This window comes from Oncorhynchus tshawytscha, linkage group LG16, assembly GCF_018296145.1.
Source record: "Oncorhynchus tshawytscha isolate Ot180627B linkage group LG16, Otsh_v2.0, whole genome shotgun sequence".
Classification (NCBI taxonomy): domain Eukaryota; kingdom Metazoa; phylum Chordata; class Actinopteri; order Salmoniformes; family Salmonidae; genus Oncorhynchus; species Oncorhynchus tshawytscha.
This window is the reverse complement of record NC_056444.1, coordinates 22587915-22612625: the sequence shown is the minus strand read 5'-3', so window position 1 is coordinate 22612625 and position 24711 is coordinate 22587915. Positions and strand designations below refer to the sequence as shown.

Genomic DNA, 24711 nt, shown 5'->3' with positions numbered 1-24711 from the left:
AACTCACTGCTAGTCATCAGTGAACTGAGGCAACACAACACAGCCCTTCCAACAGGAGGAACATCGGTGTATCAATGTGTGTCTGTCTATGAGTAATGAGGGGAAGTCATTTGATCCCTCTCACCCACTTCCTCTTACCCAGCAGGCACCACAGCAGGTAACCGGCTGTATCGGAGATAATTGTATCCAGATCTTCAAGGTGTCTTGTTTTTTATCTTCAAATCTGGTCCGTGCATGTCTACATGTGAGAGATAGAGAGAGAGGGGGATAAAGAGAGAGGGAGAAAGAGAGAGAGCGAGATGAAGAGAGAGGGGGGGGCAATATAATTTATCTGGTGCATTGTGTTCAGTCAGTCAGCGCAAAGTGTTTAGATTACATCTCAAGCTCTGAGTTCCCTACAAAGTCAACTTATCTCATGTTGTAACATCTGACGGGGAGTTTCCCTTTCCTGTCTCCCTGGCGACGGAAATTCTGTAGTGATGGTCTCCAGGCTTTATCAGCTGTGTGGCAGAAGGCCTCTGCTAAGCCAGCTTGTCAGAGAGAGGAGACCCCGCCCATATATAGCAGAGGTGTGTGTGTGTGTGTGTGTGTGTGTTTGTGTGTGTGTGTGTGTGCTATGCTTCTGATTCCACCACCAAACACTGTAAAAGATGAAAGGGGAAACAAAACAGCCGACAGACCAGACTCACACTAATGAGAAACAGATCACACGCTGCATTGCATGGCCAACGTGTCATTTTCCCCTGATAAACAATTCTGGCTCAGTCTCTGCTTCACAGTGCAGGAGATTTGGGCTCCCGAGTGGCACAGTGGTCTAAGGCACTGCATCTAAGTGCTAGATGTGTCACTACAGACCCTGATTCGATCCCAGGCTTTATCACAACCGGTCGTGATTGGGAATCCCATAGGGCGGCACACAATTGGCCCAGCATCGTTTGGGCTGGGGAGGGTTTGACCGGGTTAGGCCGTCATTGTAAATAAGAATTTGTTCTGGACTGACTTGCCTAGTTAAATAAAGGTTAAATAAAAAATACAAATTGTAGACTGATATCCTACCTACAGTAAGTGTCATTTTGAACACTATGAATGAAAGTGACCACGGCAATGTGGTTGAAGTAGTGAGCCGGTGCCGACCAACCGGCCTGGCCCCCTAAGTGTTTAGTAATGGAGTAGCCTACCATCCAGCAGCTGTAAAATATGAACTAGTAAACAAGCCACTGGCACCTTTTACGTTTCACTTCAAGCGCTAGTCGTGACAGCACCAAATCTCTGACTGCTCAAATTATACTAATTATACTAACTGCTCAAATTAGTATGGCTAATGCATGTCACTGACTGTATATGAAAAAGTATGAAAATGTATGCTGGATAAGAGCGTCTTCTAAATGACTAAAATGTACATGTATACCCCATGCATTGAACATTGCCTCCACACCATCAAGACCCTCTGAACAATATTATGAAGTAAAATCAGTGCAAAAGCTTAGCCCTGAACACATAGGGCTGGTTTCCAAGAGGAAGAATAAGGCTAGTCCTGGACTAAAAAGAACTTTCAATGTAGATGTTCCAATTAAGCATGTTTTTTAGGTTCAAGTTTAATATGGCCCACAGAAGAGTGAAGGCAACAGCTGAAATTTGAGACAAATCTGACCCCTAGTGGTGACAAAAGGTTTTGGATCAACTCCGACCACTGCCAACCCCGCCTACTCTATCAACGAATGCCACACATCGACAGTCGGAAAACTCCCTAAAACGAAACAGTCAACACTTGGCTGCTTCTTGTCAAAATCTAACCACGGGAAACGTAGCTAGCAAGGAAAATATTAATTTGTTTACCATTCCTCTGTATGGATAAGTAATTTACCAGCTTTTTGAGCACAAAGTGTAATCTATAACTAAACATGGATTTCAACGTCAAAAGGTTAGCAGCAGACGCCGGTACTTTATTCAGTCGTGCGGTTCAAGTAAGTTTACACATTTGTTGTTATTTTCTGAATTCAGATATTTTGCGGTCTTCACAATGTCGCTAACTAACAATGTTGAGAGCGAGGCATCAACTTCGGAAACTCCGCTGCTGTTTCAGGCCTGCGACTGCTGGCGATATGCTATTGCTAGGCTAGTTAGCTAGTTTGGAATTTGTCATATTTGGCTAAAGATGTGTGTGTAATAATGTCATTACTTCTACATTACTTGCTTTATTTGATACACTTTAACAGCCAACTAACAAATACATGTTTTGTTTGACAAAGTTTAGAATAGTAAACTCAGCACATCCGCTCTAGCTTGGAACGGGAGTAAATTAGGCAGTGATTGGGTCAACTCTGGTCCAGGGCGTTACGTGCGGCTTGAGCCCTGCATCTTTCCGTTTATCCCTCCCTATGTGGTGTGTTTTGATTTTGTAAAGTATACTTAGTCACTGAGCAAAGTAAAGGTGTTTCTAGAGTGTGGACGTATTTTTCTCTGAATGCGCTGTCCATACTCTGTTCCATGTGCATGCCTCGGAGTATAGATCAGACGCGTGCGCATACTAGTCTGGCAGAAAACAAAGTGAAGTCTTTTTAAAAATATACTGTATATATATTTATTTTTTTGTTGAGAAACGACAGTTTCCACGAAGAGAGAAGCTTATCACTCCAGCAACATTTTTACTTTGGTGACTAACAAAAGTATATTGAAGCCAGTCACTAAACAAAATTGGGGGTTTTCGATGTTGGTTTCGATTATCTTTTCAACAATAACGTTAAATGCACTATGCATTATGTGGGATGACTGCTTTAGCAACATAGAATAAAACAATTAATAAAATGCCAATGATGGCAGTGACTGCCCATTACTGCTTATCCCTTAAGTTCAATACAATATTTCAGTTGTCTCTTACATTTGTTTTATTTGATGACTTGAATTCCAAGTCATCATCTCATCTCTCATAGAGCCCCACAGTGGAGGTGTCATAATACCCATAAAACCTAGCGGTCAAACAGGGAAATGCTTCCAATCATTTTTTCTACATACATTTTTCCCTGAGGGAATTTTTAGAAACAATTAAAATAAGGGCTGTGTCCGGGAGGTCCGTGGGGCGACGCACAATTGGCCTAGCGTCCTCTGGGTTAGGGAGGGCTTGGCCGGTAGGGATATCCTTGTCTCATCGCGCACCAGCGACTCCTGTGGCGGGCCAGGCGCAGTGCTTGCTAACCAAGGTTGCCAGGTGCACAGTATTTCTTCCGACACATTGGTGCGGCTGGCTTCCGGGTTGGATGCGCGCTGTGTTAAAAGAAGCAGTGTGGCTTGGTTGTGTTGTGTATTGGAGGACGCATGACTTTCAACCTTGGTCTCCCGAGCTGGTAAGGGAGGTGTAGCTATGAGACAAGATGGTAGCTACTAAAAAAAACAATTGGATACCATGAAATTGGGGAGAAAAAAAAATAAAAAATAAGGGCTGTGTTTCATGTAGGCTTACCCTGGCATGACATTTTGATAGCCATGTAAATCTGACTCGGACAAGTTGGTTTATAATTAAGCAATAAGGCCAGTGGTATATGGCCAATACACCACAAACCCCAGAGGTGCCTTATTGATATTATAAACTGGTTACCAACGTACGTAGAGCATTAAAAATAAATGTTTTGTCCTACCTGTGGTATACCACTGCTGTCAGCCAATCAGCATTCAGAGCTCGAATCACCCAGTTTATAACTAGGAATAAACGGACAGATAAACAGTAGCAGCAGCATACAGTGCATTCAGAAAGTATTCAGACTCCTTCACTTTTCCACATTTTGTTACATTACAGCCTTATTCTAAAATTGATTTAAAAAAATTTCACTCATCAATCTACACACAATACCCCATAATGTCAAAGCAAAAACAGATTTTTAGTAATGAAAAACAAAATGAAATCACATATACAAGTATTCAGACCCTTTACTCAGTACTTTGTTGACGCACCTTTGGCAGCGATTACAGCCTCGAGTCTTCTTTGGTATGACACTTCAAGCTTGGCACACCTGTATTTGGGGGGTTTCTCCCATTCTTCTCTGCAGATTCTTTCAAGCTCTGTCAGGTTGGATGAGGGGCGTTGCTACACAGCTATTTCCAGGTCTCTCCTAATATGTTCGATTGGTTCAAGTCTGGGCTCTGCTGCCACCACCGTGCTTCACCGTAGGGATGGTGCCAGGTTTCCTCCAGACGTGACGCTTGGCATTCAGGCCAAAGAGTTCAATCTTGGTTTCATCAGACCAGAGAATCTTGTTTCTCATGGTCTGAGAGTCCTTTAGGTGTCTTTTGGCAAACTCCAAGCGAGCGGCCATGTGCCTTTTACTGAGGACAAGCATCTGTCTGGCCACTCTACCATAAAGGCCTGATTGGTGGAGTGCTGCGGAGATGGTTATTCCATCTCCACAGAGGAGCTCTGTCAGAGTGACCATCGGGTTATTGGTCACCTCCCTGACTAAGGCCCTTCTCCCCCGATTATTCAGATTGCTCTAGGATGAGTCTAGGTGGTTCCAAACTTCTTCCATGTAAGAATGATGGAGGACACTGTGTTCTTGGGGACCTTCAATGCTGCAGAAGGTACCCTTCCCCAGATCTGTACCATGACACAATCCTGTGTCGGACAATTCCTTCAACATCATGATTTGGTTTTTGCTCTGACATGGCCTGTCAACATGCAAAGGGTCAATACAGATAGTCTGGGTAGCTATTTGGGTAACTGTTTAACTAACTATTTAGCAGTCTTATGGCTTGGGGGTAGAAGCTGTTAAGGGTCCTGTTGGTTCCAGACTTGGTTCATCAGTACCGCAAGAAGGCTTCAGCTGCACTAACATCCTGGATCAGAGCTGTGATTGGGTTAGCTAGTCAGGCAATCTAAGCCAACTTGGAAGAGGTAAATAGACAGTGCCAAGTACTTATGTCAAATAAAAGCCTCACTTTCATTGAGCTACAGGTAGCCTAGTTTGACAACCATGACCTTTGTCAGTTTGTAGCCACTAGAGACTCACCCTTTCATTTCATCTTCAGTTTACAGAGGAAAAACTTGGGCAAGCTGAGAAGACTGAGTTGGATGCTCACCTGGAGAACCTTCTGTGCAGAGCAGAATGCACCAAGCAAAATACGGAAAGAATCATGAAGCAGACAGAGGTTCTACTACAACCAAACCCAAGTAAGACTGCACTCACTGATGTCAAATTATATTTGTCACATGCGTCGAGTACAACAGGTGCAGACTTGCCTTGAAATGCTTACTTTTAAGAACCCTTTCCCAACAATGCTTAGTTAAAAAGTAAGAAAGAAAAGATATTAACCCAATAAAATGACAATAACGAGGCTATATACAAGGAGTACTGGTACCCGAGTCAATGTGCAGGGTTACGAGGTAATGTGGCAGGTAGCCTAGTGGTTCGGGCGTTTGGCCTGTAACCGAAAGGTTGCTGGATCGAATCCAGAGCTGACAAAGTAAAAATATGGTATTCTGCCCCTGAACAAGGCAGTTAACACACTGTTCCCCGGTAGGCTGTCATTGTAAATAAGAATTTGTTCTTAACTGAGTTGTCTAGTTAAATAAAGATTAAAATGTTTTTTAAAAATGGAGGTAATATGTACATGCTGGTAGGGGTGAAAGTGACTAGGCAATCAGGATACGCGTGTGAGTGTGTGTATAGAGCAAGTCCAAGAATGTCAGTGTAAAAATAACAAAAAAAGGGGGGGGGGTTATGAAAATAATCCAGGTAGCCATTTGATTAACTTCAGCAGTCATATGGTTGCTGTGCGGTTCAGGAGCCTTTTGGTCCCAGACATGGCGCTCCGGTACCGCTTGCCATGCGGTAGCAAAGAGAACAGTCTGACTTGGGTGCCTGGAGTCTTTGAAAATGTTTAGGGCCTCCTTCTGACATCGCCTGGTACAGATCTCCTGAATGGCAACCCCAGTAATGTACTGGGCCGTACACACTACCTTCTGTAGCGCTTTGCGGTTGGAGGCCAATCAGTTGCCATACCAAGCGGGGATGCAGCCAGTCAGGATGCTTTCAATGGTGCAGCTGTAGAGCTTTTGAGGATCTGACGGCCCATGCCAAATCTTCTCAGACTCATGAAGAGGCATTGTCGCGCCCTCTTCATGACTGTTGATGTGTTTGGGCCATGATTGGTCCTTAGTGATGTGGACACAGAGGAACTTGAAGCTTTCGACCCGCTCCACTACAGCCGTGTCGATGTGAATGGGGCGTGCTCAGCCTTCCGTTTCCTGTCATCCACAATCAGCTCCTTTGTCTTGCTTACCTTGCGGGGAGAGGTTGTTGCCCTGGCACCACACTGACATGTCTGTGATCTCCATGTAGACTGTCTCATTGTCATTGGTGAACAAGCCTACCACCATTGTGTTGTTGGCAAACTGTAACATCAGTATCCAATGTTAGGATTTTTCACATATGAACCAACCGGAATTGAATGGCCCCTAGTTAGTACTTAGATGCTTAACGGTTGGTTTTTGGGCCTAGTTCCCCCTCGGTAAAGATGCAGTAACTGGTTAGCCACTTTCCCTTCATAGCCAATAGGCTACATTTTATCCAGCTTTTGTGCCACAATTGGACGGTCATAATCCTTTACATTCTAAGCCTAGGCTACATAGGCAGCGTTTACAGCCCAATTCAGATTTTTTTAAATTACAAATTGGTATTTTAATCAATCAGATCTGAAAAAGATCTGATGTGATTGGTCAAAAAGATCTGAATGGGCTGTCTGTGTAAATGCAGTCATATTGCCAATTCTTCAACGAACCACACTATGTGTACTTATGAGTATTGACTGTTAAACCACAGTTGGGTGTCTATGCGACTGCAAGCTCAGCTGTCGACCCTCTGAGTTTACACCATGGTGCTGCATAGCTCAGTCTGCTGCTAGGGCCACACACACACCTTATCTCCAGGCACACTCACAACCAAAGCACACCTACTTCTGCTTGCTGTTAGGCATAGTTATTATGATTGTACTCAGCAGCTAGTCCTATAGTTTCTGGTTTAGTAGACTCCATCAAAGGTGGTTAGTTAGCCTAGTGCCAGAATTGACTTGTGTAGTCAGTGTACGGTCTTATGTAGGTCTGTGCTAGCTCAATTAGCCTACTATAAGGCTCTTTGAACCCCAGTAATGTTGTTGAAGATTTACTAGACTAGATCGCAGACTGGATTTTCCTGGATAGCCTGTGTGATATCCCTGTTAACTGGCTCGGGTCATGCAGCACAAGGTTGCTCCTTAGTCTTGTTTCCTCGTGACTCTCCTTTCTCTCTAATTGAGTTTATCGTACAATTTTCAGATGTCAGAATAGAGGAATTTCTGTACGAGAAACTGGAGAAGAAAGTCCCCACACGGATGAACAACCACGAGGTGCTTGGCCTGTCCATGATCGAGTCGGGGAGTGAGTTTGGCCCTGGAACGGCCTATGGTGAGTGAGTTGTACCTGGGGTGCATTAATAAGTGCAACTGAAAATCAAAACGGGCATTTCTTATTTGACATATGCTGGTAGTCTATTTTTTTAGGCTGCGTTTCATTCCACAAAGCTGTTTACCTCCCCTGTCAGATCTGTCAAGGGGAGTGAACAAAGGCCGATAGGAGGGAACACTGTCATAACCCCTCCCCCAATTAACTCAATGTCATCTCTTAGAAATGGCACTGTTGACAACTGCTCATTCATGTGTGTATGTACTGACATGTATGAGTAACTGGTACACTGATGTGTACACACACACACTGATTCCTTCGTTTTATTGTTTGTCTTTTTATATTTTTTTATATACAGTACCAGTCAAGAGTTTGGACACCTACTCATTCCAGGTTTTTTCTAATTCATTTTTTAAAAACTATTTTCTACATTGTAGAATAATAGTGAATACATCAATACTATGAAATAACACATGCAATCATGTAGTAACCAAGAAAGTGTTAAATAAATCAAAATATTTTATATTTGTGATTCTAAAAAGTAGCCACCCTTTGCATTGATGACAGTTTTGCACACTTTTGGCATTGTGTATGATAATGTTTTAAATGTATTTTTGTCTGTCTTTTTCGTTATGGGTCGGACGCCAGGAAGACTAGCATAGATTTGAGTAGCATAGATTTGAAGTACAGTTTGGCTGCCTCTATAGTGAAACAATTTTGTAAGAATCGTAAATGAGCTAGGTTGAATTTGAGTTACCTTTTCCACCTGCTTTTTAAAAGAGAGGTTGGAATCAAGCATGATGCCAAGGTACTTACAATCAGATACCACCTGCTTCTCCCCTGACTTATAGAAATCTGGCCCAGTAGCATCCGTTGCCCTCTTTGAAGAACATGCAGACTGTTATGTCGATTACTTGTCACACGTGCGCTGCAAACATATAACCTAATAGACTACTTGCTCAGTGCGCAAACTCCATTACAGGTGCTCTACAGAAACGCCACTAGCCAAACACAACCTGGCTGGTGCACACACACAAAAAATATCAGATTTTTCCCAGACCTCACATGGTCCCCTGATGTGGTTTAAGCATTGTTGTAGACTTGGAACATCCAAATTGCGTTTTTCTATTAAGTGTTTTGAGAGTGAAACCCTGTTGAAACTAGGGGAAATCAGTCCTCCCCATTTTCATTTTTTTCCTAACATTTTGCAATTCATCTAAGTCTCTTTTCTGTTACAGTAAATCTATCCAAATCAATGTAAAAACACAAGGGCATGCTAATTTAAAAGATGGCTAGTCGTTATTAGCCTGGTTCTGTATGGAATGCAGGAACGTTATTGGACACAGGCCAGGCCATTATAAATTATTTTATTAAAAAAACATTGGTGTGACCTTATCATGTACTGGTGCCACCAACTGGGGGGAAATGGTGTAGAACCCTGTATAGGCTATTCCTTATCAACAATGCTGTTGCTAAAATAAAAAGAGGAATGGGCGTTTATGGATATTAATGTAGCCTGTGACTGAATTGATTTTATTGGACATATTTCAAATCCATATAGAGTTGTCTCACTCAGCTGAGCAGAACATTCACATTGGCCAGGTGCCAAGGAATTCCTATGTGTTATCATTAAATAAAAGTAAAGCTGAAATGTCCAGCGTCTGTGTCCTCCTGGACGTCTCTATAGTTAAACCTTTCATTTCTACTTCCCGGTTAAACCGTGTCTACTTCCTGTCCCTACAGGAAACGCACTTATTAAATGTGGCGAGACGGAGAAGCAGATTGGAGGAGCGGAGAGAGAGTTCATCCAGAGCTCAGCCATCAATTTCCTCACACCATTCAGGAACTTTCTAGAAGGAGATTTCAAAACCATCCTGGTGAGTATCAACGGGATGATTCGTTCAGCGTCCCAAATGTCACCCTAATCCTTATGTAGTACAGAACTACTTTGGCCCAGTCCCCATTCATTCCCCTGAGGGTCATGACCTTTTGGATTGAAACTAGGTGGTTGGAAGTAATTGAATCTAAAAGAGTCAAGGTCCATTTTCTCTGCCAGTGCCCACCACGTGAAAGCTAATTGGCCTAATAGATGTAATAGTCAGTCCAGTCATATTTGTGGCATGATGCTATGTTGCTGTTTCTCGGCAGGCCCTCTAGTCTAGTTTCATAGTCATTACTCAATGTAATGACGAGCCGCAGACAGTCCTATTAACATCAACTGTTTTGATTCCAAATGTGATAATGCAGCTGATTTGATAGTAATCTGCCATTGTTTGTTGTGTTGTGTGCAGAAAGAACGGAAGCTTTTGCAGGTGAAGCGTTTGGATCTGGACGCGGCAAAAACCAGGCTAAAGAAAGCCAGAGTTCCTGACGCTAGAGCAGTGGTGAGTGGGCTGTTTACTGTCCCTTTAGTTTCAAAACGCGCGCGCAAACACACACGCGTCTGGAGTGGGTGGTAATGTAGGACAGTGTTCATTTGTAGATAACTACATTACTAAGAAGAACAACAAAAAACCTTGTAGAGGGAGACATTGTCGGACGGGTGAAAGTTATCTGGGCGTAGTCTGTTAAGTCTCCAGACACAAGTCACTAGTCTGACCTACAACGCTGTGGCCTTGGTTACACAACATTGGCTGAATCGTTCCCCCTCCCTGACCAACACACATGGCTCGTTATGAGAAGGGCCAGTTCCTCATTTCAATTTCTCTGGAGCTTCCCTCTCTCGCTCTTCCACCATCCTATTTTCCTGTAGCACTCCTCCTCCGAACTCCCATTCTACTCCGTCCTTTCCTCTGTGTACGTCTTCTCTTTCTAGCTACATGTTCAGTCTCCTGCACGTCACATGGGTGGCTGAAGGTTGGTTGCCTTTTCATTCATGTGAATGCATGGCCTGTGTCATTGAAGCTATAGTGGAATAGTTTCTAGGCTAATGCTAACTTGCCTCTCCCCGGCCAGGTACATGCACACGCTAATTCAGGGATGATCAACTAGATTCAGCCGGGGCCCCATTTATTTTCTTGAGCGGATGGCCAGGGGGCCCGGAACATACTTACAAATCATTTGTAGACTGCAAATTAACCGCGTGAAGCCCGAACAAATATATTCGTCTGAAACATAATAATTTCCTATATGATCACATATCTCCATTATGCGTGGGAATATTTTGGAATCCTGCTCTAATAATTTACTTACAGCACTTAACCTATTATACAAGAGAACTGGATGTCACATACTGTACTACATAACCGCCTGAAACAGGCGTATTCCACTATAGTATCTAAGGTCAAAGGCCGATGTAAAGTGGCGTTCCCTCATCAGATGGGGACTGTGTAGGTTGGCCATCTCTTGTGGTCCCACCCTTCATTATCTAGCTAGCACTAGACCTTAGCTGTGGCCTGGGTTCCCCTGCAAGCCATGTTGTTACCAGTCTGACTGATCTGATCGTATGTGTCATCATGACTGACTGACTGACCATGTCCTTCAGAGGATTGAGCTGTTGACTGTTACAACAGGCACAGCAAATGACCAAACCATGAAGGGGGACGTTGTGAAACATAGCAGTGATGGTTAAAAAGCATATCCCCTTGCTGGGATTGAAACAACAGCAAAGTGGTCAGTCACCCCACCAATGTGTTGGTAAAAAGATGAGGGATGGGGCTGGAGAAATGTAACCAATGCTGTACGAATCCCAGATTGCCTCTTAAGGGAACCAGCGAAACTAGTTACATTTAGCTTAGCTGTGTATATTTGTACTGTACTGTAGGAGGCCCCAGTCAATTTGTTGGTACAGCCGTCAGCTGTTTCCCTGAAGGATGTTGACAACAGCAAGAGAAGGCCGCTTGGCGTTTGTTGAGAAACTGTCATGTGGTTGTAGTGCAGCTTGTGTATCAGTCTGTGGATCTGTGAATACTAGTAAACTGACATGCACTATCGTGTGTTGTAGTCAGACAGTTGTACTGTAAACACACACACACACACACACTATCAGGATAGTAGGCTGTGTTGTGTTGGCTGTGGTGTTGCAGCAGCTGTAGCTCTAATAGAATGACTCTGTCACGGTTTCACACCGCGCTAACAAACAGATGTGACCATAGGAAGTGACCGAGGTGAGTAGAATGTTCAGCAGCCATGTTGGAACTGAGGACCGGAACACCTCCTGCTGGCGTCATGGTTAGCAGCTGTTTGTGTGTCTCTTGTGCTCTGTCTCTGTCTGTCTCTTAACTCCCTTTTGCTCTTTCTGTATCTCTCTCGACTCTGATCTTTCTCTCGCTCACTCTATCTCCCATCTTCTCTTTCCGTATCTCTACTCTCGGTCTCCTTCTCTCTCTGCCATCTCACTCTGTATCTCTATCTCCCATCTTCTCTTTCCATATCTCTACTCTCGGTCTCCTTCTCTCTCTGCCATCTCGCGCTGTCTCTCTGGAATAATAGTGTAAAGCTGGAAGGAACAGAGGGGTCCAACACCATTGTCAATGTCACAGTGGCCATCAGTCAATGTTTATGGGTCTTTTTCTTCTGCATGCAACTACTAGAGTCAAATGAGTCAGAAGAATATGCCATTGTCCTCACTCTGCCTGATAACTCCTGTTCCTGAACCACAGAGCACACAGCCTAATGAAAAACAAAGGTTGTCCTGATTTCTCTTAGGGTTGAAACAAATACCCTGAAATGTTCACAAATGTTCACAAACTGGTTCATTATGCACAATAAATTGCTCCAAAACATACCTACAGTTGAAGTCAGAAGTTTACATACACTTAGGTTGGAGTCATTAAAACTCGTTTTTCAACCACTCCACAATTGTCTTGATACAAACTATAGTTTTGGCAAGTCGGTTAGGACATCTACTTTGTGCATGACAAAAGTAATTTTTCCAACAATTGTTTACAGACAGATTATTTCACTGTATCACAATTCCAGTGGGTCAGAAGTTTACATACACTAAGTTGACTGTGCCTTTCAACAGCTTGGAAAAAGACAGATAATGATGTCATGGCTTTAGAAGCTTCTGATAGGCTAATTGACATCATTTGAGTCAATTGAAAGTGTACCTGTGGATGTATTTCAAGGCCTTCAAACTCAGTGCCTCTGCTTGACATTATGGGAAAATCAAAACAAATCAGCCAAGACCTCAGAAAAAACATTGTAGACCTCCAAGTCTGGTTCATCCTTGGGAGCAATTTCCAAACGACTGACGGTACCACGTTCATCTGCAAAAACAAATGTACGCAAGTATAAACACCATGGGACCACGCAGTCGTCATACCGCTCAGGAAGGAGACTCGTTGTGTCTCCTAGAGATGAACGTATTTTGGTGCGAAAAGTGCAAATCAATCCCAGAACAACAGCAAAGGACCTTGTGAAGATGCTGGAGGAAACGGGTACAAAAGTATCTATAGCCACAGTAAAAACGAGTCCTATATCGACATAACCTGAAAGGAAGAAGTCACCGCTCCAAAACCGCCATAAAAAAGCCAGACTACGGTTTGCAACTGTACATGGGGACAAATACTGTACATTCTGGAGAAATTGTCCTCTGGTATGATCAAACAAAATTAGAACTTTGGCCATAATGACCATGATTATGCTTGGAGGAAAAAGGTAGGCTTGCAAGCCGAAGAACACCATCCCAACCGTGAAGCGCGGTGATGGCAGCATCATATTGCAGGAGAGACTGATGCACTGACTGATGCTCTTCACAAAATAGATGGCATCATGAGGAGGAAAATTATGTGGATATATTGAAACAACATCTAAAGACATCAGTCAGGAAGTTAAAGCTTGGTCACAAATGGGTCTTCTAAATGGACATTGGCCCCAAGCATACTTCCAAATTAACTTCTTAACTTAACTTCTTATGGCTGGGGGCAGTATTGAGTAGCTTGGATGAATAAGGTGCCCAGAGTAAACTACCTGCTACTCAGTCCCAGAAGCTAAGATATGCATAGTATTAGTATATTTGGATAGAAAACACTGACGTTTCTAAAACTGTTTGATTGATGTCTGTGATTGATGTCTATAACATAACTCATATGGCAGGCAAAAACCTGAGAGAAAATCCAACCCGGAAGTGGGAAATCTGAGGTTTGTAGGTTTTCAACTCATTGCCTATCAAAGAAAGTGGGATATTGGCTTCCATCTAGACTTCCACTAGAAGTCAACAGTCTTTAGAACCTTGTTTGATGCTTCTACTGTGAAGTGGGGCGAATGAGAGGGGAATGAGTTAGAGGTCTGCCAGAGAGCCACGAGCTGGCCACGCTCTTTCACGTGAGAGCGAGCTCTTGTTCCATTGCATTTCTACAGACACAGGAATTCTCCGGTTGGAACATTATTGAAGACTTATGTTAAAAACATCCTGAAGATTGATTCTATACATCGTTTGCCATGTTTCTACGGACTGTAACGGAACTTTGACTTTGTCTGCTCCTAGTGATCGCGCGTCATGAATTTGGATTTGTGAACTGAACGCGCTAACAAAAGGAGGTATTTGGAGAAATGATGGACATTATTGAACAAAACAAATATTTATTGTGGAACTGGGATTCCTGGTAGTGGCGGATATCTGTTGGTGTTTTGGTCTCTGAGAGCCGTGCTCAGATTATAGCATGGTGTGGTTTTTCCGTAAAGTTTTTTTGAAATCTGACACAGAAGTGTATCTATAATTCTGTGTGTAATAGTTGTATCTTTTATCAATGTTTATTATGAGTATTTCTGTAAATTGATGTGGCTCTCTGCAAAATCACCGGATGTTTTGGAACTACTGAACATAAGGCGCCAATGTAAACTGAGATTTTTTTAAATATAAATATGAACCTTATCAAACAAAACATGTATTGTGTAACATTAAGTCCTATGAGTGTCATCTGATGAAGATCATCAAAGGTTAATGATTAATTTGATCTATATTTCTGCTTTTTGTGAGTCCTCTCTGACTGGAAAAATGTTTTTCTGTGACTTGGCTCTGACCTAACATAATCGTTTGGTTTGCTTTCGCTGTAAAGCCTTATTGAAATCGGACACTGTGGTGGGATTAACAAGAAGTGTATCTTTAAAATGGTGGAAAATTCTTGTATGTTTGAGGAATGTTAATTATGGGATTTCTGTTATTATGAATTTGGCACCCTGCACTTTCACTGGCTGTTGTCATATTTATCTCAGCCCAAAGAGGTTTTCAAGGACAACAAAGTCAAGGTATTGGAGTGGCAATCACAAAGCCCTGACCTCAATTCTACAGAAAATTTGTGGGCAGAACTGAAAAAGCGTTTGTGAGCAAGGAGGCCTACAAACCTGACTCAGTTACACCAGCTCTGTCAGGAGGAATGGGCCAAAATTCACCCAATATATTGTGGGAAGCTTGTGGAAGGCTACCCGAAACGTTTGACCCAAGTTAAACAATTTAAAGGCAATGCTACCAAATACTAATTGAGTGTACAGTCGTGGCCAAAAGTCTTGAATGACACGTATTAATTTTCACAAAGTTTACTGCTTCAGTGTCTTTAGATATTTTTGTCAGGTGTTACTATGGAACACTGAAGTATAATTACAAGCATTTCACAAGTGTCAAAGGCTTTTATTGAAGTTGATGCAAGGAGTCAATATTTGCAGTGTTGACCCTTTTTCAAGACCTCTGCAATCCGACCTGGCATGCTGTCAATTAACTTCTGGGCCACATCCCGACTGATGGCAGCCCATTCTTACATCATCAATGGTTGGAGTTTGTCAGAATTTGTGGGGTTTTGTTTGTCTACCGCTTCTTGAGGATTGACCACAAGTTCAATGGGATTAAGGTCTGGAGAGTTTCCTGGCCATGGACCCAAAGTATCGATGTTTTGTTCCCCCGAGCCACTTTATCACTTTTGCCTTATGGCAAAGTGCCTGCACCATTCCTGAGCAAGCTCTGTACTGGTGGTGCCCCGATCCCGCAGCTGAATCAACTTTAGGAGACGGTCCTGGCGCTTGCTGGACTTTCTTGGGCACCCTGAAGCCTTCTTCACAACAATTGAACCGCTCTCCTTGAAGTACTTGATGATCCGATAAATGGTTGATTTAGGTGCAATCTTACTGGCAGCAATATCCTTGCCTGTGAAGCCCTTTTTGTGCAAAGCAATGATGACGGCACGTGTTTCCTTGCAGGTAACCATGGCTGACAGAGGAAGAACAATGATTCCAAGCACCACCCTCCTTTTGAAGCTTCACTGACAAATGGCAAAGAGACTTTGCAATTAATCTGATCACTCTTCATAACATTCTGGAGTATATACAAATTGCCATCATACAAACTGAGGCAGCAGACTTTGTGAATACTAATATTTGTGTCATTCTCAAAACTTTTGGCCACGGCTGTATGTAAACGTCTGATCCACTAGGAATGTGATGAAATAAATAAAAGCTGAAATAAATCATTCTCTCTACTATTTGACATTTCACATTCTTAAAATAAAGTGGTGATCCTAACTGACCTAAGACAGGAAATTTTTACTTGGATTCAATGTGTGTGAAACTGAGTTTAAATGTATTTGGCTAAGGTGTATGTTAACTTCTCACTTCAACTGTATATTAAGCTGATTTACCATATTTTCATCCCTGAAAAGTGTTGTTTCTGTGCGTCTGTGATGACTGTATGTTGTGTTCCCCCCTCCCCACCAGGCAGAGCAGGACCTAAGGATGACCCAGAGTGAGTTTGATCGACAGGCTGAGATCACCAGGCTGCTCCTGGAGGGGGTCAGCAGCACCCATGTACGTACCCTGACCTCTGACCCCACGACTCGCATGACCTCGATCAGCGTTTGTCTGAAATGGCCCCCTATTGCCTTTTTTTATAGTGCACTACTTTTGACCAGATCCTAGCGGAATAGGGTGCCCTGCCTGTCCCTACCCACCACAACCCTCCATGACGCCAGCATGACCTAGACTCTGTCTAACCCAAAGGGTCTATTACTGTACCAGCGTGCATCTTTGGTTTAATTCATAAATACCTGTTTGTAGAGGAGTTTTCCTGTTAGTAGACATGCCTCTCTTTCTCCCCTTATCCCCGATCCCTGTACTATCTTTACAATAGGCACACCACCTCCGCTGTCTGACTGACTTTGTGGAGGCCCAGACTACATACTATGCCCAGTCTTACCAGTACATGGTTGACCTCCAGAAGCAACTGGGGAGGTATGTTTACCTACTCTGACAACTCACCTCCATCTAAGCGTGTGAAGCTTATTCTACTACAGTTTTGTTGGCACTGCATGACATCTATTTGTAAAGTGTAAGGATCTGCTCTTAAATGTGGTTAGCCTCCCTTTTTTTAATTTTTTTTTTACCAGTGGTGGTCTTCTCTCCCCAGCTTCCCGTCTACGTTCTCCTCCAACAACAACCAGTCGTCTAGTAGTTCCGGTGGGGCCAGTATCTCAGTACCCACCATCCCCTTGTCTGCCTCCATGCTCAGCCCCTCTCCCGGCCTGGGCTTGTCAGGCTTCCATGAGCTTCGGAACTCCAGCGGCAGCCGTAAAGCCCGCGTTCTCTATGACTACGATGCTGCTGGCAGCAGTGAACTCTCCCTGCTCGCTGATGAGGTAACATGGGACTGGGGTTGAGCACTTCTCACAGCTTTAATGGGATCTGGTTTTGGGCATGCTCTTCCGTCTATCTGTTTTTTCTTGCTCGCTCTTTGCCTTTTAGCTTTCTCTTCCTCCATCTTTCCTTCTTTCCTTCCCACCGTATCTCTTCATCTTTTTCTTTCTCTTTCCCTCTTGTTTGTTCCGACAGCAACATCTGAGGTTCTTGGTGATGAGATTTGTTTATTGCATGACTGAGAAGGGGTGTGTAATGTCTTGTTTACTTCCAGGTCATCATGGTGAGCAGTGTCCCAGGCATGGACTCTGATTGGCTGATGGGTGAGCGGGGTACCCAGAAGGGTAAAGTGCCCATCACCTATCTGGAGCTGTTGAACTGATCGGAGCGGAGTGATGCCTGTATGTGGAGAGACTCAAGAGAGTCCAGACGGCTGGGCCCGTATTCATAATGCATCTCAGAGTAGGTCCTAGGATCAGATTTACAGATTATAACTATATGGACAGGCGGGATCTGATTACCTGATCCTAGTTCAGCAGTCATACTCTGAGACGCTTTGTTGATACAGGCACCAGGATCCAGAGGAAAGCAACAAGCAAGCCCAGTGTAGTAGAGCAAGGTTTCCCTATTTATACTGTCTACCATGGGATATGGTCTGCTCCATGCTAATTCTGTCAATTCATCAGGAGAATTGTAAGTCGATGGAAAACAGTGACAATGGCATTGTGAATTGAAATTCGTCAAAGGAATTGGATGGATTGAATTGGAACTGACCCTATCCCTGCCGTGCCATGTATGCAACTATGTTTATACAAGCCGCTTCAATGTTTTTCGCTCAATGCAATCTTAATTCAATATGTGCCAGACTTTCTCCACAACCTTCCATTTGTACAACCAAACCTTTTGTTTAAAATACAATTCAGATGTTGATCTTAAAGTGCTTTTTGATGTGATTTTTTTTCTTTTTCTACTCACTGCCAATTATAGTCCAGTTTGTAATATGGTTGAAATGCTAGGCATGTCTTTTTTTTGTATTTTCAACAAGACAAAAAAGCACTTTAATTTGCATAGGACGACTTAAAAATAAACCAATCTTAACTTTTAAGTATTATTTTGTAGATCATAATCAGGGGCGGCAGGTAGCCTAGTGGTTAGAACGTTGGGCTCGAATCCCCGAGCTGACAAGGTAAAAATCTGTCGTTCTGCCCCTGAACAAGGCAGTTAACCCACTGTTCCTAGGCTGTCATTGTAAATACGAATTTGTTCTTAACTGACTTGCCTAGTTAAATAAAGGTTAAATAAATATTAGCTACTGGTTGCCTTTTGACAATTGCACAGTGCCTTTTGTGGAACCTTAACCATGACAACGGTCCAGGAAAATTCCATTAGATTAGAATGGGTAAGGTCTTACTGTAAGTTACATTAAGGATTGTCTGGCACGGCTAGGAGAGACATGTGCCTCTGATTTACGTTCTCAATCTGACGGAGGTGTCTGGAGAGATGTATCTCTGATGTAAGGGTGGGTTTAACATTAGTTAACCCTGTTAAGACCCTGTTTATATATATATAAATGCCATAACTGTAGCTACCCAGTAAAGTATTTGTTAATAAGAAATCATTTCAAATAATCTTTCTTAATATTGACTCCTAATCTATATTTTATTTACATTGTCTAAGAATTAGGGACCAACATTTTCACCGTCGGCAACGTAATTTTAGGAAAGCATATTTTGACTTTAGGTAAGGCTTTTTATTTCATTCATTCAGTAGTAGCAACTCTCAAGCAGCTTCAGGTATTCTCTTACTGCTTCTGATTTGATTTTACAATATGGTTAAATAGTCCGTTTTAATATGGGCTGTCCTCATTGCTCAACGGTGTGTGGCTAGGCTTTGTTTACTTTGATGGGCAACAGTGCCTTAATGGAAAGCAAGATGTGGTCTTCATTTTTTCAGTACTAACATGTAGTGTGTAACCAACCTGACCCCCCCTCCCCATGCGAGCACAGACACCAATGGAGGCTGCTGAGGGGAGAACGACTCTTAATAATGGCCGGAAGGGAGCAAATGGAATGGCATCAAACACACAGAAACCATGTCTTTGATACGATTCCGCTCCAGCTATTACCACAAACCCGTCCTCCCCAATTAAGGTGCCACCAACCCCAAACACACTAGTTCATTGGGGGGGTTAAATTATATAATGGCTTATTGCTGCCCTTTTTTTTTTTTTTACTGTAATCATAGAATTGTAAAGAATATATGCAGTTTGGTATTAAAGTAACAATGTATTGCTTGATCGTCTCTTGTTTTTCTTCATATTAACATGCAGTATGTCACAGTCATTTATTCCTTTTTGTAACCACTAGAGGACAGGCTTGTGACTGCTCTGTGAGGACCAAGAGTCAATCCCAATTGTGATCCTCATGTACTTTCCTTGCCTCTTCAAAACGCACTGGAGGAGAAGGTTAGAAGTTCCTCCCCTCAGGCCTTCTCTGATGCTCTTGGAGAAGGAAGCTAGGAGATGGGACACGGAGTCAAGGAAATTCAAATGAGACTCATAACAAAACTGTCAACAACTTGTTCTCCATGGATATTCATTAGCATTCTGCACAATTTATTACAAAGCATCCAACTGGACACAAAATAAATAGGGACAAATGATCCTCTGTCCCAGCGGCAGAAAGGCTTCTGAATGTTTACATCTACAGGTGGGAACAGCAGGTTGGACTATGGCTGACATTGTAGTTTATATAGTGTTCTGTTGTGTACAGATTAAACATTGATCGGTCATGAATTGTACTTTTTCTACCTGTATTTATTGTCCGTATATGTCCTTAGTCTATCTTCGATTGTGTTATGTATGCACAGAGCTGCAACCAAATGTCTATCCCCATGGGGAAATTTATATGCATCTTTAGGCACTGTATAAAGGCTGGTACATAATCAAGGTTCATCCTGCTTGGCCTTGACACATGATTATGAACTTTAAAAATAGGTCAGGATTAATTTCATTCGCTTAACTTTAAGGCCCACTTACACTAATATAATGTTTGCCTCCCTATGGGCCCTGAACAAAAGTAGTTCACGTCATAGGGAATTGGGTTCCATTTGGGACAGAGCCTATTAAACCCCATGGTTGAAGTTAACGCTATTGTACACTAGTAGGCCTTTTCTCTTTGGTTGCAATCCACCAGCCTGTGATTGAGGTCAGAGGAGAGGGTTAAGAGGAAGTGGAGCTCAGAAACCTGCCAGTGTTGCTGCCTGTTACTCATGCTCACATGACTGGGGCAAAGGCCCAGAGCAGTTCCTTCCCAAAAACATGAGTGTGTAACCATGTAATGCAAACCAGGGCCCCATGCACACAGCTTCCGCCACATAGCAATTTCCCAAATGCATCGCAGCACTAAGATCAGGGATCATCAACTACACTGAACAAAAATATAAACACAAATGTAAGGTGTTGGTCCCATGTTTCACGAGCTTAAATAAAGATCCCATACATTTTCCATATGTACCAAAAGCTTATTTTTCTCATTTTGTGCACAAATTTGTTTACATCCCTGTTAGTGAGCATTTCTCCTTTGCCAAAATGATCTACCTGACAGGTGTGGCATATCAATAAGTTGAATAAACAGCATGATCATTACACAGGTGCACTATGTGCTGGGGACAATAAAAGGCCACTCAAATGTGCAGTTTTGTCACACAACACAATGCCACATGTTTTGAGGGAGCGTGCCATTGGCATGCTGACTGCAGGAATGTCCACCAGAGTTGATGCCAGAGAATTTAATGTTAATTTAAGCATAAGCCACCTCCAATGTCATTTTAGAGAATTTGGCAGTACACCCAAAGGGTATCACATGTATCCACGCCCGCCCAGAACCTCCACATCCGGCTTCTTCACCTGCGGGATTGTCTGAGACCAGCCACCCAGACAGCTGATAAAACTGTGTGTTGGCACAACCGAAGAATTTCTGCACAAACAGTCAGGAACCGTCTTAGGGGAAGCTCATCTGTGTGCTCGATATTTCGTAAAAATCAAAATAACTTCACAGATCTTCATTGGGTTTAATTAAACACTGTTTCCCATGCTTGTTCAATGAACCATAAACAATGAATGAACATGTACCTGTGGAACAGTCGTTAAGACACTAACAGCTTACAGACAATAGGCAATTAAGGTCACATTTATGAAACTTAAGGATGCTAAAGAGGCCCTTCTACTCGTTCTGTGCGTGATTTCCTGCAAGACAGGAATGTCAGTGTTCTGCCATGGCCAGCGAAGAGCCCGGATCTCAATCCCATTGAGCACGTCTGGGACCTGTTGGATCGGAGGGTGAGGGTTAGGGCCATTCCCCCCAGAAATGTCCGGGAACTTGCAGGTGCCTTGGTGGAAGAGTGGGGTAACATCTCACAGCAAGAACGGGCAAATCTGGTGCAGTCCATGAGGAGGGGATGCACAGCAGTACCTAATGCAGCTGGTGGCCACACCAGATACTGACTGTTACTTTTACCCTCCCCAGCCCCGGAAACCCAGCCCCGGACTCTCGCTTAGATAAAACCATCACTATCTATGACTAGGTGTATAGAGAAAAGACCTTAGGACTTAAGTCCTTTTCTGAGTTCTGTACTTTTCTATTTCTATTTTTTACAACTTTATATTTAATTCACTACATTCCTAAACAAATGATGTACTTTTTACTCCAATCATTTTCCTTGACACCCAAAAGTACTCATTACATTTTGAATGCTTAGCAGGACACGAAATTCACACGCATATTAAGAGAACATCCCTTGTCATCCCTACTGCCTCTGATCTGGCAGACTCACTAAACACACATGCTTAATTTGTAAATTATGTCTGAGTGTTGGAGTGTGCTGCTGGCTATCCGCAAATACATTTAAAAAACAAGAACATGGTGCCGTCTGGTTTACTTAATATAAGGAATTTGAAATGATTTATGCTTTTACTTTCACTTTTGATACTTAAGTATATTTTAGCAATTACATTTACCTTTGATTCCTAAGTATATTTAAAACCACATACTTTTACCTTTTTACTCATGTAATATTTTACTGGGTGACTTTCACTTTTACTTGTCATTTAAGGTTAAGGTATCTTAAGGTATCTTTATTTTCAGTGAAGTATGACAATTGGTTACTTTTTCCACAACAGGAGATGGCACACTACATTACCAAAAGTATGTGGACACCTGCTTGTCGAACATCTCATTCCAAATTCATGGGCATTAATATGGAATTGGTGCTATAACAGCCTCCACTGTTCTGGAAAGGCTTTCCACTAGATGTTGGAACATTGCTGCAGGGACTTGCTTCCATTCAGCCACAAGAGCATTAGTGAGGTCAGGCACTGATGTTGGCTTGGAATCGGCATTCCAATTCATCCCAAAGGTGTTCGATGGGGTTGAGGTCAGGGCACTGTGCAGGCCAGTCAAGTTCTCCCACACCAATCTCGAAAAACCATTTCTGAATGGACCTCGCTTTGTGTACAGGGGCATTGCCATGCTGAAAACAAAAGGGCCTTCCCCAAACTGTTGCCACAAAGTTGGACATACAGAATCGTCTAGAATGTCATGGTATATTGTAGAGTTAAGATTTCCCTTCACTGGAACTAGAGGGCCAGCCTGAACCATGAAAATCAGCCCAAGACCATTATTCAGCCCGAGACCATTATTCTTCCTCCACCAAACATTACAGTTGGCACTATGCATTGGGGCAGGTAGCGTTCTCCTGGCACCCGGCAAACCCAGATTAGTCCGTTGGACTGCCAGATGGTGAAGCGTGATTAATCACTCCAGAGAAAGCGTTTCCAGTGCTCTAGAGTCCCATGGCAGTAAGCTTTCCCCCAATCCAGCTGACGCTTGGCATTTTGCATGGTGACCTTAGGCTTGTGGTTGGCTGCTAGGCCATGGAAACCCATTTCATGAAGCTCCAAACAAACAGTTCTTGTGATGACGTTTTCTTCCCGAGGAGTGTTAAAACCGAGGACAGACGAGTTTTAAGCGCTAAGCACTTCAGCACTCGGCAGTCCCGTTCTGAGAGCTTGTTTGGCCTAAAACTTCACGGCTGAGCCGTTGTTGCTCCTAGACGTTTCCACTTCACAATAACAGCACTTAGAGTTAACCAAGCAGCTCTAGCAGGGCAGAAATTTGACGAATTGACTTGTTGGAAAGGTGGCATCCTATGACGGTGTCACATTGAGCTCTTCAGTAAGGCCATTCTACTGCCAATGGTTGTCTATGGAGATTGCATGGCTATGTGCTTGATTTTATACACCGGTATATACACTTTTTTATTTTTTTTATTTACCCCTTTTTCTCCCCAATTTCATGGTATCCAATTGTTGTAGTAGCTTTTTCTTGTCTCATCGCTACAACTCCCGTACGGGCTCGGGAGAGACGAAGGTTGAAAGTCATGCGTCCTCCGATACACAACCCAACCAGCCGCACTGCTTCTTAACACAGCGCGCATCCAACCCGGAAGCAAGCCGCACCAATGTGTCGGAGGATACACCGTGCACCTGGCAACCTTGGTTACTGCGCCCGGCCCGCCACAGGAGTCGCTGGTGCGCGATGAGACAAGGACATCCCTACCGACCATGGCCTCCCGGTCGCGGCCGGTTACGACAGAGCCTGGGCGCGAACCCAGGGAATCTGATGGCACAGCTCTTAACCACTGCGCCACCCGGGAGGCCTATAGTGAACTTGTACTGTAGCTTTGTTGGTCTCAGGACAAAGCCCCTTGTGGCTGGGCTGCTACCCAGAATCTGTATTGGGCCTGATACTTTTCACAACTTGATTGAATAAAGTGGCATTGAGGAATGTCTAAGCTTCCACATAGGCCTATATTAATAACCTGTTGTAACTACCCATCCCGGCTCCGGGATCGTTGTCATCATCTGACACTAATTAGCATAACGCAACGGACATAAATATTACTAGAAAATATTCCTATTCATGAAATCACAAGTGAAATATATTGAAACACAGCTTAGCCTTTTGTTAATCACCCTGTCATCTCAGATTTTGAAAATATGCTTTACATCCAAAGCAACACAAGCATTTGTGTAAGTTTATCGATAGCCTAGCATAGCATTATATCCAGCTAGCAGTAGGCAACTTGGTCACAAAAATCAGAAAAGCAATCAAATGAAATCCTTTACCTTTGATGAGCTTCGGATGTTTTCACTCACGACCTGTAGCTTTGTTGGTCTCAGGACAAAGCCCCTTGTGGCTGGGCTGTTACCCAGTATCTGTATTGGGCCTGATACTTTTCACAACATGATTGAATAAAGTGGCATTGAGGAATGTCTAAGCTTCCACATAGGCCTATATTAAACATAGTTTTCTATTGTTTTGAGTTTGATTTCCATGGCATTGCATGATTACTTGTTCACAATGAGACTGGGTGCAGTGGTGTGTACGTAGAGGCTACATCATAGATTACTTTAGAATTCACCCTGAGTTGTGAAAGCGCACTTTCCTCTTTCATCAAGAGATGGCCGTTTTACATGTATTTTTAATGAACAAACCAATACACAAACCTACTCTCAGTCAGCTTAGTAGATAACCCCAGGTGTGGAGAGCAGCCCGAAGTGTACAGAGAGAATGAGCCCTCATGAAGGCCACTGCAGCCTGAGCTCCAGGCTTCTCAAAGGCCTTCCCTCCCTGCCAGCTGCGTTTCTCTTTCTCTCTCTGTTC

At 43.1% G+C, this 24711-nt stretch overlaps 1 protein-coding gene across 1 annotated transcript; it reads left to right on the top strand.

Moving 5' to 3' along the window:
- The first annotated feature begins 1703 nt into the window (after nt 1-1703).
- On the top strand, nt 1704-19281 carry sh3glb1a (SH3-domain GRB2-like endophilin B1a). The gene is made up of 9 exons (XM_024374609.2): nt 1704-1964; nt 5017-5158; nt 7301-7429; nt 9170-9303; nt 9718-9810; nt 16073-16162; nt 16485-16585; nt 16761-16989; nt 17262-19281. Exons 1-9 carry the CDS (start codon nt 1902-1904, stop codon nt 17367-17369), a joined length of 1089 nt encoding a protein of 362 aa, XP_024230377.1. The 5' UTR covers nt 1704-1901; the 3' UTR covers nt 17370-19281.
- Nucleotides 19282-24711: the final 5430 nt, after the last annotated feature.